Below are 16403 nucleotides of genomic sequence, written 5' to 3'. Positions count from 1 at the left end.
TCAGTCTAATCAAAATACAATTGTTTTCTTTGTGGCCGTCAATGTGACTGTTCCTGGAGCTTTTAGGTATAATGTAATTTATGTCATTTATTTCTGCACTCCTGCGTTTTGTGCTTTGTGAGAATACTTAGTACATACGGACAGAAAGGTACGTGAATGGGCAGCAATACACGACTGGAGAAAATTACATTTTAAAACCACCAAAATGACCGCCCCAGGGCTTGTAGTGTTAAAGGGAATTGATCGCTTTACTGCATAAAGGATGCAGTCACTAAACTACACACCCTTTGTTTCATAAAGACATTCTGTCTGGAGACACACCTCTTGTTAGTAACCAGGCAAAATTAGCAAAGGAACAATTGGGAGTATTAACTATTTAAATTACAACCGGGTGATACACAGCAGTAAACCTGTGTAACAATGAGTCAGTCAACATGTCTTTGTCAGTGTTTCATTTAATGCCAGTGAAACAATAAACCTCATGTGTGGTGTACTGTAAAATAGGATTGCTCTCACATGACTTTGCTGGGCTGTTACTAAACTGTTAAACATTTATTATTGTAATGCCGGCAATAAACTAAACAGGTATTTTCAAAACACCTTCATTTGTAAACTGAACTACTGTGTTAAAGGAAGACTGTAAATATGATTTTGACAGTGTTGGACATTTGTTTACTAAATTTGTAACATTAAGTTTTCCTGCTTATTTTAATGCCAGTAATGAGCCAAGTAATGTTTATAATCATGGCATGTAAGTGTCTTCAGGTGCTTTACTTCTGATTTACAGAGGCTGATTGGAAACTTGGCTTTTCATAAAAATAAAGTTGTGATATATTTATGTACTTATTTTAACTGTCAACGTTATGTTCAAATGTCATGTTAAATTATCAATACATTGATAAAAGGTAGGGGAAATGAAATGGGTAATTTTTGAAAAACAGAATTTGTCATTCCCCAGAATAGAAAATCAGTAGCCCTTGCTGTCATTAAACGGGTGGCTTCAGTCTGTGCCCATCAAACTTTTGAAACAGTCTGACTGGTATTTGCTGAAAAACCACTGGTTTACATTATTTTATATAGCCATTTTTTAAGGTTTCATGACATTTTAGGTTAATCAGTTGTGTTATTTTCTTTAAATATTAATATGTCCAGAAAAAGATATTTAACACAAAAAGGTGGTGAGTGATCTACTGTCATCATTTAAATATAAGGGTAGTTTACATTTTTTGTAAATGTGTTAACATGCTATAAACGAAGTACAACTGTTTAAACAATGAACAGGGCCTTTATTTATGAACAGGTCCATCCGTTAGTAGTCCAAAGCACCTTTTGACCATTGTTCAATAGTCCAATTTCTGTGTTCTTGTGCATATTTTAGTCTTTTAGTTTTGTTCCCCTTTTATAACAGAGGTATTCTTACTGCAACATATCCTTTCAGTCTTCATTTTAAGAGTGACCTTTGTACTGCTGATTTCCGTATGTTCAGCGTATACGGCCATATGAAGGGCCTCATTGCATTTGTAATCCAGGTCAAACAGTAGATTTGAAAGAAAAACAGAAATAATTTTTATTAAATATCTTTATTTTCTCAGCAGTGGTGAATCTTGTTTTTTAGCCCTCTGGATTTTGCTTCAAATTCTGTAGCTGACCCATCTTTTCTCTTTAGTGATGTTGTTTTTGTAACACATTCCTCCTAGGATATGATGTTTTGTTTCGAGTGTTCATCTACTGTAATAGGAAATGTCATCTTGCTACTCATATCACTGCATTGGTACATGCACTCCATGTTTGATTTTGTAGTGCACTTGATTTTTTTTGTTTTTTGTTCCAAATTCTCATGGATTTTGCAAGGGCGTGCGTCTGTCCTGTTATTTTGGGTCTCACAATCCAGAAGTAACAATCTTTACAGAACTGCCCTGAGTGTTTTGTTGTTGGATTTTCTGAAAGGAACTTTTTGTGAAGGTTCTTCAATGTGTCTGTTAAATGTGCCCCTTCTTGTTTCTCAGTTTTTTTTTTTTCCGTTTATGATGGTGAATATATCATCTCGATGCAGGAATTTAGAAATTTCTTTGGCCGTCTTGTTACTTACTTCCTTTAGATAGAGTTAGGTGAGCTAATTGGCCATTCTTCTTCTTTGATGAATCACATTTATTTGAGTTTCCATTTCTCTGGTAGTTCTAGGGTTTTTTCTTTTGCATTTTTTTATTTATTTATTTTTTAATTCTCTACTTTTTTTTTTTAACTTCTGCTTTTTTTCAACTTATTCCTGACATTTGATACAATGCCCCTTCTTATGTTCGGCTGGGTGTTGCAGATTTAGGGGTGGAGGGAAAATCGCATTTCCTGATCTAGATTCCAGATAGAAGGAAGACTTGGAGGTTCTTGCTGATGTGCAGGTTTTTGCTGATATCTAGGAAATAGTTTTTTTTTTTTTTTTCCTTTGATTTACACAACCTACTCAATACTTTGAAGAAGAAAGATCATTTTTATTGTGAAACAACAGTTAATGAAAAAAAAAAAACTGACAAGTTGGATGGGGATCGTTAGTGGACTGCAATCTTCAAGTCTTGCCACAGATTCTCAATTTGACTGGGCCACTCTAGGACGTTCACTTTCTTGTTTTTAAGCCACTCCAATGTCTCTTTGGCTGTGTGCTTAGGGTCATTGTCCTGCTGAAAGGTGAATCTCCCTCTCAGTCTTAGGTCTTTTCCAGACTGAAGCAGGTTTTCCTCAAGGATTTGCCTGTATTTAGCAACATCCATTTTGCCCTCTACCTTGACAAGCTTCCCAGTCCCTGCCGATAAAAAGCATCCCCATAGCATGATGCTACTACCACCATGCTTCACAGAATCTTTTGCCACATCTTTTCAGAGTCACCTGCCTTTTTGCAAATTCCAAGTGGGATTTTACATGGGCTTTTTTCTGAAATGGCTTCCTTCTTGCCACTCTTCCATACAGGCCAGATTTGTGGGGTACCTGAGCTATTGTTGACACATGGACAGTTTCTCCCATCTCAGCCTTGGAACGCTGTAGGTCTTTCAGTGTTGTCATTGGCCTGTTGGTGGCTTCTCTGACCAATGCCCTTCTTACCCGGCTGCTCAGTTTGGGAGGACAGCCTGCTCTAAGCAGATTCTGGGTGGTGCCGTATACCTTCCACTTTTTAATGATCGACTTGACTGTGCTCCAAGGGATATTCAGTGCCTTTGAAATCTTATTATACCCCTCCCCTGATCTGTGCCATTTAACTTGTGTGAATGCTGAAAGCAATGAGCTTATTTAGCACCTGAGCTTATTTTCACACATTGAAAGTGTTGGGTAGGTTGTACACAGAACTGCAAACGCAAGTCAAAAAGGAAGTTAAAGGCCAAGAGAGAAATAGAAATGAACATTGCTAAGGGGGCTAAAACCAATTCTAAAATGTTTTTCCAATATTACAACAGCAAGAGAACATTCAAAGAGGACGTTAAATGTCTAAGATACAAATGGCAAAATCATAGATGAAGAAAAAAAAATAGCAAATATATTAAATGATTACTTTTCACAAGTTTTTACAAAGGAGGATACGGACAACATGCCCCACGTCAACCTGTTCCTACCCAGTTTTAAATAACTAGCATAACCAAGGCAGAAGTGTTAAAGGGACTAGGAGCTCTTAAAATAAACAAATCCCCTGGGCTGGGTGAGATCCTCCCAATAGTACTCAAAGAAATGAAAGAAGTTATTTACAAACTGCCAAGATCATGCAACAGTCTCTTGACACGGGTTGTACCGACAGACTGAAAAATTGCAAACGTAATACCGATCCACAAAAAGGCAAACAAAACTGAACCAGGTAACTACAGACTAATAAGTCTGACTTCTGTTACATGCAAACTTATGGAAACTATAATAAGATCCAAAATGGAAAAACCTATATGGTAACAGTATTCTGGGTGACAGTCAACATGGTTTAGGAAAGGGAGATTGTGTCTAACTAACCTGCTCGATGTTTTTCTTTGAGGATGCAACATCGATAATGGATAATTGCAAAGCATGACATCGTTTATGTAGATTTCCAGAAAGCTTTTGACAAAGTCACACAAGAGTAATTCTCAAACTGAATGCAGTTGGGATTCAAGGAGACCCATGTACATGGATTAGTGAGTGATTAACATGTAGAAAACAAAGTACAGGTTAGAGGAGAAACCTCAGAATGGAGTGAGGTAACGAGTAGAGTACCACATGGATCAGTATTAAGTCCTCTGCTATTCCTAATCTACTTTAATGATTTAGATACTGGTATAGTAAGCAAACTTGTTAAATTTGCTGACGAAACAAAAATAGGAGGAGTGGGAAACGCTGTTGCAGCAGCAGAGGTCTAGACAAGATTCAGAACTGGGCAGACACATGGCAAATGGCATTTAATAGAGAAAAGTGTAAGGTACTGCACACAGGAAATAAAAATGTGCATTATAAATATCATATGGGAGATACTGAAGTTGAAGAAGGAATCTATGAAAAACTCAAATGTCTCAAATTGACTCAAATGTCTTCATCTGGACAATGTGGGGAAGCTTTAAAAAAGGCCAGCAAGATGCTCGTATATATTGTGAAAAGTGTTGAATTTAAATCAAGGGAAGTAATGTTAAAAGTGTACAATGCATTAGTAAGACCTCATCTTGAATATTGTGTTCAGTTTTGGTCACCTCGCTACAAAAATGATATTGCTGCTCTAGAAAGAGTGCAAAGAAGAGCGACCAGAATTATTCCGGGTTTAAAAGGCATGTCATATGCAGACAGGCTAAAAGAATTGAATCTGTTCAGTCTTGAACAAAGAAATCTATGTGGCAACCTAATTCAAGTTGTCAATACCTTTTAGAATTTTGAATATGTCGACCCAAGGGACTTATTCAACCTGAAAAAAGAAACCAGGACCAGGTGTCACAAATGGAGATTAGACAAAGGGGCATTTGGAACAGAAAATAGGAGGAACTTTTTTACACAGAGAATCGTGAGGGTCTAGAACCAACTCCCAATAATGTTGTTGAAGCCGACACCCTAGAAACCTTCAAGAAGCTGCTTGATGAGATGCTGGGATCAATAAGCTACTAACAACCAAATGAGCAGGATGGGCCGAATGGCCTCCACTCGTTTGTAAACGTTCTTATGTTGTGTAAATTAAAGGGAAAAAAAAAAATCCCATTTGAATGCATCAAGATTTCAGGTTGTAACACAACAAACTGAAAACGTCCAAGGGGGTGGTGAATACATCCTACAGGCCAAGGCTTCTCAAACTCGGTCCTGGGGACCCCCTGTGGCTGCTGGTTTTCATTCCAACCAAGCTCTCAATTACTTGAATAGACCCTTACTTGAACTGAATTTGCTTAATTAGACCTTTATACTTGTTTCTAGATCTTGAACTGCAACTGTAGTAACTGGAAACAAGTAAAAAGGTCTAATTAAGCAAATTATCAGTTCAATTAAGGGTCTAGTTAAGTTGAGAGCTCGGTTGGAATGAAAACCAGCAGCCACAGGGGGTCCCCAGGACCGAGTTTGGGAAGCCCTGCTATAGGCACTGTGTGTATGTGAAATGTATCATCATTTGAAACAGTTCTTAATTTAACCTTGCCTACTTTTTTCCTGGAGTCTCCTTTTCCATAAAGGTACGAGAATAATTCTTTTTAAAATGGACACTGCATCGTGATATACAGAGGCAATTTGGGCTACCCTAGGGAAGGGCAATACCAGTCCTGGAGGGCCGGTCTCTCCTGGTGTTTGTTCCAGCTGACCAATTAAGCTTCTAATAAGCACTTAATTGGTCCAATTAAATTAGGGTACAGTTAGAAAAAAAACCAGGAGGGACATCGGCCCTCCAGGACCGGAATTGCCCACCCCTGGGCTAGCCTCTCAGTATTAATTTGGCAGGAAGTTGAATCTGGTCAGATGCATTGTGGACTCTGTAGTTTCCTAACAGGCGCATGGTAAAAAGCTAGGTTGTTTAATAATGAACCGGAATACTATTGAATCGTTATGCGATTGCAGCGTAATACAAAAATATATCACAGTGATACAGACTTGTCAGCTGCTTGATGTCGGTGGATAGTTTAATTTTATGAAATGTATTAACTAAATGAAATTGAGTCATTTACATGTTTTAAAGGTGGCAGCCTTACTTAAATACTGTATATACTATGTCTGTTCAACAGTGATTTAACATGTAAATTTTGGACTTACTATTAATTGTCTCTTATTTAGCATTTTCTAACAAAGGGGCAATTTTTGCAGTCACTTCAAGGCCAGCATGGATTGAAGTGCTAGAACCCAATTACATATATTCCAATTTAAAACCTAAACTTAATTGCCTTGACTTTAGAAGAGGTAGTAAAGATCAGAGTTGTTGCCGCATTTTTTCTAATCCCTGTTGTACAGTCTGAAATTGAATTATTTGTAGTTGCAATACTCCCCATTATATTGTTGTATTTGAATGCAGAATATGGAGTTACGTATAGCTAGCTGGCTTCTACTTTTAGGAGATAGTATTAACAAAACTATTTGATTAGCTGATAGAATTGAGGTGATATACCCTACTACTTTCTGCTTGTGGCTAATCCTGATTGTATTACCTCACTTGTGACCAATAGGCCTACTATCTGGTACCAGGATAAATAGTTTTTTCAGCTTGTTCAGAATGACAAACTTCAGAGACCAAATACCATTGCTTTATTCATTTTGCGTTGTGTTGCCTAGCTAAATGATATGTACACACTATTCATTTGGTTGAACGCCTTCTACTGTTTTACATGTTGAATTCTGGCATGACTTCATTTATGGTAGCATCAGCCATTTTAAGTCTACAAATAACATATTTGAGTACATATTATATTGCATGTGTGTTTTGTTTTTCTCATGTCACCAGCATGCCAAACATACAAACAATAACACATTTGTATAATTTTTAAAAAACAAGCAAAAAAGTGATCTAATAATGCTTATCGAATGGCCTCAATGTCTTTAAAGCTGGCTTCAGTCGCGCCGAAGGTTCTGCAGGAGTGACCGGTCAAATTCAGGGACTGCTAGACAGCGGCACTTCATGGGACCGGAACTGCATTGGCAACGTCTTGGAAGAAGCCATGAACCGTTTTGCGGTGATGCAGCGGCAGACGGAGGAGAGGTTTCGTATGTGGATGGACAAACTGACTCGACTAGACACCGATGATGAAACTAAGCCACGCTGTGAATCCACAGAGCCCATAATCCAAATGATCGGCCAAAGGGTGCCACCCACCTCCCAGTCCAATGCGTGCATGCAAATGTCCGGCAGCCATTTGCACTCGCAAGCTTATTTGCCATATGTAGTGAACCACCAAAACATCGACTCTGAATCCTTCCAGATCCCGTTCAACAACAACCACCCTCCCACCAGCTTTTCAGAAAATGGAAACCCTGATAGTCAAGATTTGGATCACGCAAGCATTTAAGAACTGTATCTTTAGGCTTGGAAAGTATAACTTTTAACTTGAAATAAATACTAATCTGTTTTTTTATTATTATTAAACTGTGGCCAATCTCCTGGAAAATTGGAATGTAATAATAAAATGAAGCAGGTCCTTGGTGTATTAGGTGTTCTAATAGGCTGAAAACATGACCATCCCCTCATTCCTATTAATAATGATGGACTTAAAGGACTAATTCTGCATGAAAAATTAATCTAGTGTGCCCTGTTATAATGGGGTTTCTAGTCTAGGAGGCTGCCATAATGTGATGATAAGACTCAGGTTTTTACAATGGTGTCATGAAATCTTCCAGAAACAATCTAAAATAAGAGAAATGTAGCCTTCAAGATGTTGGCCTGACTTTCAGCCTTCTATTTTGTTTTGTTTTTTTCTCATCGAACCTTCCAACTTTTAATTTAGTTGTCGAAGTCTACATTTAATCCAATAAAACCCCTTTTGTGGAGTCATTTTACTTCCAGATTGTGCAAAATCAGGCTTTTGACATCCAAAAGAATGACCTTTTTGGAACACAGCCTTAATGCTGCAGTATGCACTGCTGTAAAATCGAAACCAGTTCTCTTTCAAATATGAAATGTAACAATTACCTAATGGGTGTTTACTTCCTAAAGACCCAAAACCTGAATATTAATATAATATACCAAAGCTGCTCGGCCGAGCCTGTGATGCTGTCTTGCCCTCCCCAGAGGGTACAAAAGGTCTGCCTGCCCAGTTCTCTGCACAGTTTTTCATTTCAAGAACTGACCTGACTGAGGAGCCTGGTATGAGATAAGTACTTGTTGCTTATATCTGTATAATTTGCTAATATTATAACTTATACAATATTACATTTAAGTTGTGATAGTTTTTTAATATTAATTACATGTTTATTGTTGCCTGTTTTACGTCCCGCAGTGGACTTGTGCCCTGCTGAAGCCGGCAGCTTGATTCGTTCCTTCTCGGATCAAGTAACTTAAGTAGGCTGACTTCTGCTTTCCCCACAGGCAGCTTAGTTCTGTCTGGAGTTCAATTAAAAAATCTTAAGTCACAAGTTTATTTTCTGAATTGTAATTGTGTTACTACTGTTTTCTGTGGAGAAATATGTTTCTCTTGTATTCTGTTTTTTTTCTTCAGAAATGCGCACACAGCTCCTGGGCTCAGCTGTGCTGCACTGGACTGAGATACGCACTTTGGTTGAGATTGCTTGCAGTCCCATTCCACAGTATCTGGCTTTGTTCCCCATCATCCTGTGGAAAAGAGAGGTGGCTGCATCCTCACCCCATGGCTTTGTACCAAGGGAGATTGGACGTCACACCCGGGAAAGTAGCCCACACAGGAAGCCATCTTCATGGTCTTCCTCTGCCTCTCCTCCCCCGATGAAAAACAGTCACTGTTCCAAGTAATCCACGAATGCAGAGCAGATGGAGAAGCTCTGGGCAGCTGTTGCCCACCAATGAACGTTGCTTGCAGAATTACTGCTTGAACGTTCGGCGCCGTCTGTCCCCTTGGAGCCCCAGCGGGTTACGAGTGCAGATTGGCAACAGGATGACGTGCTGTCCATCGCCGCCTCCTGAGGAGGTGGGCGAAGAAGAGCTGGCATTCCTGTCTGAGGGCATGGAGTCTGACAGCACATCCCCTGCGGTTAATCTCTCCCTGTCTGCAGAGCTTCTACCGCTGATCAAGAAAGCTGCTGCAGTCTTGCAAGTGTCTTGGCCTTCAGAAGCTGGGACAAGGCAGTCTGTCTTGAGCCTGCCACCTCTCCCGTCCCCCCACCATTGCAACCGGATTTTATTTTTTGAGGTTGTTGTCATGTGGTCACCTGGCTACAGCTCCTGCTGTTTCCCTATCAATGGACATCCTATATGGGGTACGTGATGTGGAGAAGCTAGGTTTGGCCCAATTTCTACCAGTGGATGCTTCAATTGCTGTTTTGGTACAGACGCCTAATTAAGTGCTCCCATCTGAGGACGCCGTCTGCCCCAACAAGCCGTGCCAGATCTCGGATGTGATCCTCAAGCGTGCCTATTCAGCCAGTGTGTTCACCGCATGGTTGGGCAACTATAATAGTAATTTGGTAGCCTACGAGTCCTATTTGCTGAGGTTCCTCTCTGACAGCCACAGGCCCTCACTACTACAAATGGATGAGCTACACCTGGTTAATAAGAACCTTTTCTGTCTACCAAAACTGAATGGCAGGAATTGATAGCTGCATGTAGGCAGCTGTGGCTTTCCCAGACATGCGTGCCTGATTGGGACAAAGTACTGCTGTTGGGTTCCCCTATTACAACGGGACATACGTTTCGTCCTGCGGTGGACGAGATGCTGCACCGTGGGAATTCCAGAGGTGATGTTTAGAACCGGCCGGTGGCTCCTCACTCTGGAGACTTTAGGTTATGCCACCTGGCGCAGAAACTAAACTCGGGCTAAGTCACAAGCAGAGCAGTAGCCCTATGAGTTTGCTATCACAGGCTCAGGGTCCCTTCTCAGGGAGGTATTTGGAGTATTGGCATCAGTGCAACTTGGACATCTGGTTGCTGACTAGTGTTCAAAACAGCTACTGGCTAGAGTCCAAGCATGGTCCCCCTCCCTTTCAGGGCTTGACTCCAACATCAGCCACGGACCCGCAGCACGGTGTGATGGTGTCTCAGGAGGTAGTGGCTCTGCTGCAAAAATGGGTTATTTGCATGATATAAATTAATAATAATGATAGACCCTCTCAAGTTGGAGGAAGGTTCTACTCCAGGTACTTGCTAGTCCTCAAGCGGGATGATGGCCTCAGACCAATCCGCAACCTCAGTCAGGTCAACCTGTACTTGAGCAGAAGGAGATTCAAAATGTTGACAATGCAATAGCTGTTTGTTAATCAGGCCAAGTGACTGGTTCACCACGCTGGACTGTATAGATGCCTATTTCCACATCCCCATAAAACCAGCGCACAGGAAGTACTTGCAGTTTGCCTTTCAGGGAACAGTGTACAATGTCTGTATCTTGCCATTTGGACTCTCATTAGCTCTCCGTGCCTTCTCGAATTGCATGGAAGCTGTCTGGCTCCATTGAGACTCAAAGGCACCAGAGTGCTCAATTATCTGTATGACTGCAGCTCTGGATCTGGTCCCTGAACGGCTGCATTTGAGCCATCTGGGTCTGTTGACCTTGAAAAATGCCAAAGCAGCATCCACGCATTCCCAATACGGGTTTAAGCGGGGCGTCTTTCAGACATGGTGTCTGCTTTTGACCCCTGGTATGTCTGGCAGCCATTTCTGCTTGCCATGTCAAAATTAACTCTGTCTCCCCAGGAGCTCACTTCCTGGCGGGGCGATTTTTGAAGGAGCTCAGCGGCTTCAGCAGCCTATGAAGGATATTGTTTGCAATCAGCAAAGCGGGTGAGTGAGATACAGGCTTTCTCAATTGTGAAAGTCTGCTTAATTTTTGTAGAAGCAATGACAAAGGTTACGCTCCATGCCAATCCTTCTTTTTTTAATTGTGAGCTTTCCATCCACCTCCTTTTTAGTCTGACAGAGAGCGGCAGCTTCATACGCGCTTTGTCTAGAGCTAACCTTAGCGGATTATGTTGACAGGATGAAAAGTTGGAGGCAGTCCGAACAATTTTTTGTCTACTATGAGGTGAAGTCCCACGGTCAAGCCCTATCTAAATAGAGGCTGTCCAAGTATATAGCAGATAGTCAGGACTGCCTATGAGCGAGCCAACCTGCCCCCTCCACTGCCCATTTCACCAGGGGCATTGCAATCGCATGGGCTTTATTCCAGGGTGCATCTGTCAGAGACGGATGCAATGCAGCCTTGTGGCCTACTTCCCATACCTTCACCAGGTTCTACAGACTGAATGTCATGGATCCTCAAAACCCTGGCTTTGGAACTAGACTGTTAAGGGTGGCTTCAGAGTCAACCCTTGCAACACCGTCATAGAGTTGAGTTTCTCCCTCAACCTTGGCTTAGCCTTGTAGCATTCCGGTCATACTGCAGTTTTGCCTCTGTGACAGCTTGGGTATATTGACCCATTCGGTAATGGTTACATTTCATAGTTGAAAGGGAGTGTTTAGGTTATTATCATAACCCTGATTCCCTGAAATAGAAACGTAACCATTTACTTTCAAGCTTGCTTCCTACATGATTGGTGGAGGCTTGAAGGAAAAATTACGCTAAGATCTGTGAGCGCTGCCCTATTGTATCCTAAGAGGCAGGCATGACTGCATCACAGATTTGGCCGAGCAGCTTTGGTATATAATAATCAAGTTTACCTTTTAGGAGGTAAACACCCATTAGGTAATACATTACATTTCTATTTCGGGGAACCGGGGTTATGAGAATAACCTAACTTTCTCTACTGTGCATGCATTACTTGACAATTTCCTGGTCGGCTCAACTCTGAAGCTGACTATATGTTTTTACAAAACAAATCAAATCACGCCAATTTATCCAGTTTCATTACTTTGACTTGATGATTACTGACTTGCATGTTATGATTTTATAGCTGGTAGTCTGACATTGTATTGTACTGCTAATGGAAATAGAGGAAAGTAGATTATACAGGAAGTTTGATCAGAGTATGAAGTATTGTGTGAAAATAACAAATATAACTTTTTTTTTTTTTGTGGGGGTACCAAAGGACAAACTTAATTGGTATTAAAGAAAGTAGTGTAAATTTAACATGATGGAAACTAGTATGTTTGCATAGAAATCAGTGTGACAGTTACATTTTTTTCTACCAAATTGTCATATCAGTAAAAGCAGATCTTTATAGTAAGGCATGCAGGCTCAATAAGGCATGGCTAAAGAAGTAATATAAATAGTTTAAGTGGTATTCAGTGACATTTTCTAGAACAGGGTACCAAGTGTGCTACATCCAAAGCATGTCCTGAAATTGTAAAAATAGATTAAACACGAATAGACAAATTTTCTAATAGATTGTTCAACTTTTTTTTTTTTTTTTTTTTTCTTTTGAAGCTGCTATTGAAAGAAACTACTATGTTAGTCTTTGCACAAATTTCTGGTAACAAAGAAATTGACAGGGCTTTGAAAAATGTGATTACTATTACTCCATTGTGCTTTCATACAAGGGGGTGGGTCTGAGCTACAAAACTACATGTACATGTTTTCCCAGAGCTTTACGAAGATTCTGTTTTTCTACTATACTATCATAAACAAGACAAAAATATGGATTTCTTCATCTTAGACTAGTTTTGGAGAGAGGCTTTGTTCAAATTGCCTCAAAATATTTGGTGATATGCATCTTCTGAAGCATTTTTATAAGATCCACTAACTTATTTTTAAGTTTAAATGTTAAAACTAGGCTGTTGAAATGTCAGTCTTGGTGTGTTACAGTGCTATATTTTTTTTTTTACTCTTTTTTTTTTGTTCTTGACTGTGCTTTTAAATTGCTTTCTTTTGTTCCTTGGAGGTTATTTTGCAAATTGACTTTCTTTTTCTTTTTTTTAAACCTTGTATATTTGCTGTAAACATGACTAACATACATTTGCAAAATGTACAGTGTTTCCTTTTAATATTTGACAATAAAAATGTTGATTGCTTTAGGTAAAGATATGTGTTTCAGTACAGTAGATGGCCTAGGTTACACAACATTTGGGCAGCTCAGACAATTACTGGAGAAATGTCAGTTTTTATGGGGTTGTTTTCATTGTTCTTCCAACCTTGTTTCAGAAGACAGGCTTGTGTACTTGTAGATCTGGGATACATTTAACCAACTTGTACATTAATGCATACATTTCCTTGTAAAATGTCATTTCAGCTCAAGGAGGGAGGGAGGTTGCTCAACAGTATTTTTTTTTACATTCAAAAGCATTTAAAACAAATTTTAAAATTATACTAACATTGTACGTTCGTTTGCCCCACCACCCTCCACCCTCCATACACACACACACACACACGTGCACACGGGTTAAATTAAATGTCGGCAAAATGGGGGATTTTTACCACGTCTTCACACATTCCCACCATGAGGGGCATGATTGAAGTTGCACAGCTCTTTTGCTTGTTTGCAGCACTTGCTGTACACTGGAACTCTATCCCATGAGGTTTATGTTCTGTATACGCCACAAATGAACAAAAACCCTCCTGCAAATTTTTTCATCTTAAACTGGAATGAGCCAAATACTGTATCTTTTTACACTTGCCAAGTTCATACTCTTAATATTGCTCTTGCTTTTATTTTTGCAAATCAACTAGTGTGTAATATTGTTACTAAGTAATGAGTTTTGGAAACCTGACCGTCTTAAATGAGAAAAAAAAAATGAATCGCTTGAATTTTCATTGAGATTTAAAAGTTACTATGTTTGTGCTTTTAATATGAAGGTGGTTCCAATGAATATGATTTCATTTTATTTGGAGACTGTACAGCTATGGCCAAAAAATTTGCATCACCTTATATAAATGACCTAATGTTGCTTCAGTCGAATGAAACATGCTGTATAAAGTTATGTTAACATATTGAATTACATACTGCCTTGTAGTTTTCCATATACTTAACAAAAAACTGACAAATTAAAAAATTTGATATTTCGAAATCAAACGTTGTACTACTGTTATGTCTTCTGGTATACTCTTGCAATGTCATTTTGTAGTTTCTTTGATTGCATGATATTAAATAAAATATCAAAATTATGTTCATGTTGGTTTTTATTTTATTGGTCTCAATCCTAAAATTCTAAGTGATGCTAAAATTCTGGCCGTAGTACTGTAGTTCAGTAATTTGGTTTTTGGATTAACCATACACCAGTGATGGTATGTTACTATTAGAATACAGTATTGGTGTCATATAATTTAAATTCATCTTTATTGCTGTCATTGTTATCATAGTTCTGTTTGTTTTATTTTTTTATTTTTAAATGCATTTACAACAACAAACATTTTTTCTACACTTATGTGGATACTGCGAAAGTAAGTGCATTGAGATTTGTAGAAGCGGGTGTGTTTTGCTAATGAGTGGGTTTATTTGTAGCATGTTCCAAATTGAAAGCATGGCTGTTTGCAGATGTCCGCTGTATTTATAGTCTGTGATGCTGCATACTTGGTTATTTTTTATTATTATTTTTTTTCTGGGTGTGTGGTATACGTGCAGGTGAGTGCAGTGCAGGGTGGATAAATGACACAGACGATGATTTACAGGTGCAAGGGTGTTTATTAAATGATTGTAATGTCCAGTGCCTTATAGCGAACCTGCAAATAATGTTGGAAATGGTACAGCGGCGTGTATCACTTCTGATTTATAATCCCACGGCTTTGACCCATATCCCAAAGTCCGATTCCTTCACCCACACAAAACACAGACACAATTTGGACAGTGCATGATTTTAGTGCTAGTGGTGCAAAAGACAATTCCTGTAGTGAAGGTGAGTGGTGATGTCCAGGTTTTACGCTGGCCTGCGGCTGCAGCTCCGGATTGTGCTCAGTATTCTTAGTGAGAAATGACGAACAAGACAAACAGTGTTATTACACAGACAACGCAGAACACTCACGGTTTTGATACACAATACACGCTCCTCAGTTATTTAGTTTAACCATATGCAAAGGAACGATCACTGAAGCTACGCCCTCCTATTTATACCCTCGCCCATGACCCTTAGGTTAACTGGGGCATCTGCTCTTCCAATCCTCAGATGCCACGCTGTCCACGTCTGGGTCAGTGAGCTTGGGTGCCGTAGTTCCGCCCCTTTCCTAAATGTCTGGCTTCCACCTACCCTACGGAATAAATTCTCTTGCCTTTGCTTAAGGTTACTCTGTTCCTTCTTCCTAGTGCCCTCACAGGTCGGGAAGGAGATCTAACACCAAGCGTCATTCGATCTATGTTACTTGGTGTCATTAATATTTATTGGGATGTAGATCTGTAACCCTGACTTTAAAGAATATTGGTACATTTTAAATTGTAAACAAAGATGATTTAAAGTGCAGAAGATATGGAAGTGAAGCTCAAAGCATTTAAGCTGTCTTTTTCAACTGATGAAGAATTGAAGTAGTTTCTGAGCACAGGTATCTTAATGGGTAGGTGACCAGAGTATTAATCTGCATGATTTTATATTAATCAGATGTATGTTTGTGCATGGTGATTATCATACATGTTTAGCACAATGCTAACTTTGCAATGTTTTTAGGCTCTTTTTTTTTTTTTTTTTTTGTTTTACTTATACTAACCGTTTTGAAAAACACATTTCTGAGATTCAATATTTGACGTTAACCATTCCAGTAATAAAACCGCTGCAATATTTTACTTTGCTCTCAAGTTATGTCTTTTGCACCAAAGTCAGATACAAAAGTGTTTCTGTCGTGACATGGCTTATCTTTTGTTTTGGCTATTTTATAAAAGCACATTTTCATTGGTTTTAGTTGATATTTCATCTCAAATCATTTCACTTTGCAGCATCAGTATTGACAAATAATGCAAAATTATGCTCTTTTTTTTTTTTTTTTTTTTTTTTTTAAAAAAGAAGTAAGGAATAAAGTATGAAACTAAAATGTTGGCTGTTGGATAAAATGTGTTAAGTAAGAGTGACTATTTGATTTAACTTTTTTTTTTTCTTTTTTTTTTTATAGCCTGCCTATCTGTTTGCTTTAGAAGTCGTGATCTTATGAGTGTTTTTCATGTAACAAGCACAGGATTACCAACAAAATATGCCAAACCAAAAATCCTTTTGTTCAAGAGACCAGGGTTGAGATAACATACTGATTTTGTTTTTTTTAAATTAAATGTCAGACTGAAGCTTGCACAACAAAAAAGCCTTGAAATTTGCTTTGAACTAATTTACTGCTGTAATTGCATGAAGTCACTGGAGACTAATTCTGAAAATGATTGAATAAGATGTAGAGTACTTTCCTTGTTAAGCACTCAATATGTGAAATTCTGTATACAGTAACCTGTACACACTTGTGTGTACAGTTTAGTCTAGATAAACCACATGAGCT

General features: G+C 39.0%; 1 protein-coding gene across 4 annotated transcripts in view; it reads left to right on the top strand.

Annotated features, from left to right (window-relative positions):
* Window positions 1-16403, top strand: part of LOC121318610 (uncharacterized protein C18orf25-like) — a 32004-nt gene that overhangs the window by 9081 nt on the left and 6520 nt on the right. Inside the window, exon 3 of one of the 4 annotated variants that reach the window (XM_041255493.1) lies at window positions 6997-11046. The exons of the other annotated variants lie outside the window; for them this stretch is intronic. Coding sequence (XP_041111427.1) covers window positions 6997-7457 — 461 coding nt within the window. The 3' untranslated portion in view covers window positions 7458-11046. Of the gene's footprint in view, window positions 1-6996; window positions 11047-16403 lie in introns of those variants that run through there. 4 annotated transcript variants of the gene reach the window in all.

The sequence above is a fragment of the Polyodon spathula genome, chromosome 1, assembly GCF_017654505.1.
Source record: "Polyodon spathula isolate WHYD16114869_AA chromosome 1, ASM1765450v1, whole genome shotgun sequence".
Taxonomy (NCBI): domain Eukaryota; kingdom Metazoa; phylum Chordata; class Actinopteri; order Acipenseriformes; family Polyodontidae; genus Polyodon; species Polyodon spathula.
The sequence above is the reverse complement of the archived record's forward strand: the minus strand, read 5'-3'. Positions and strand labels throughout refer to the sequence as shown.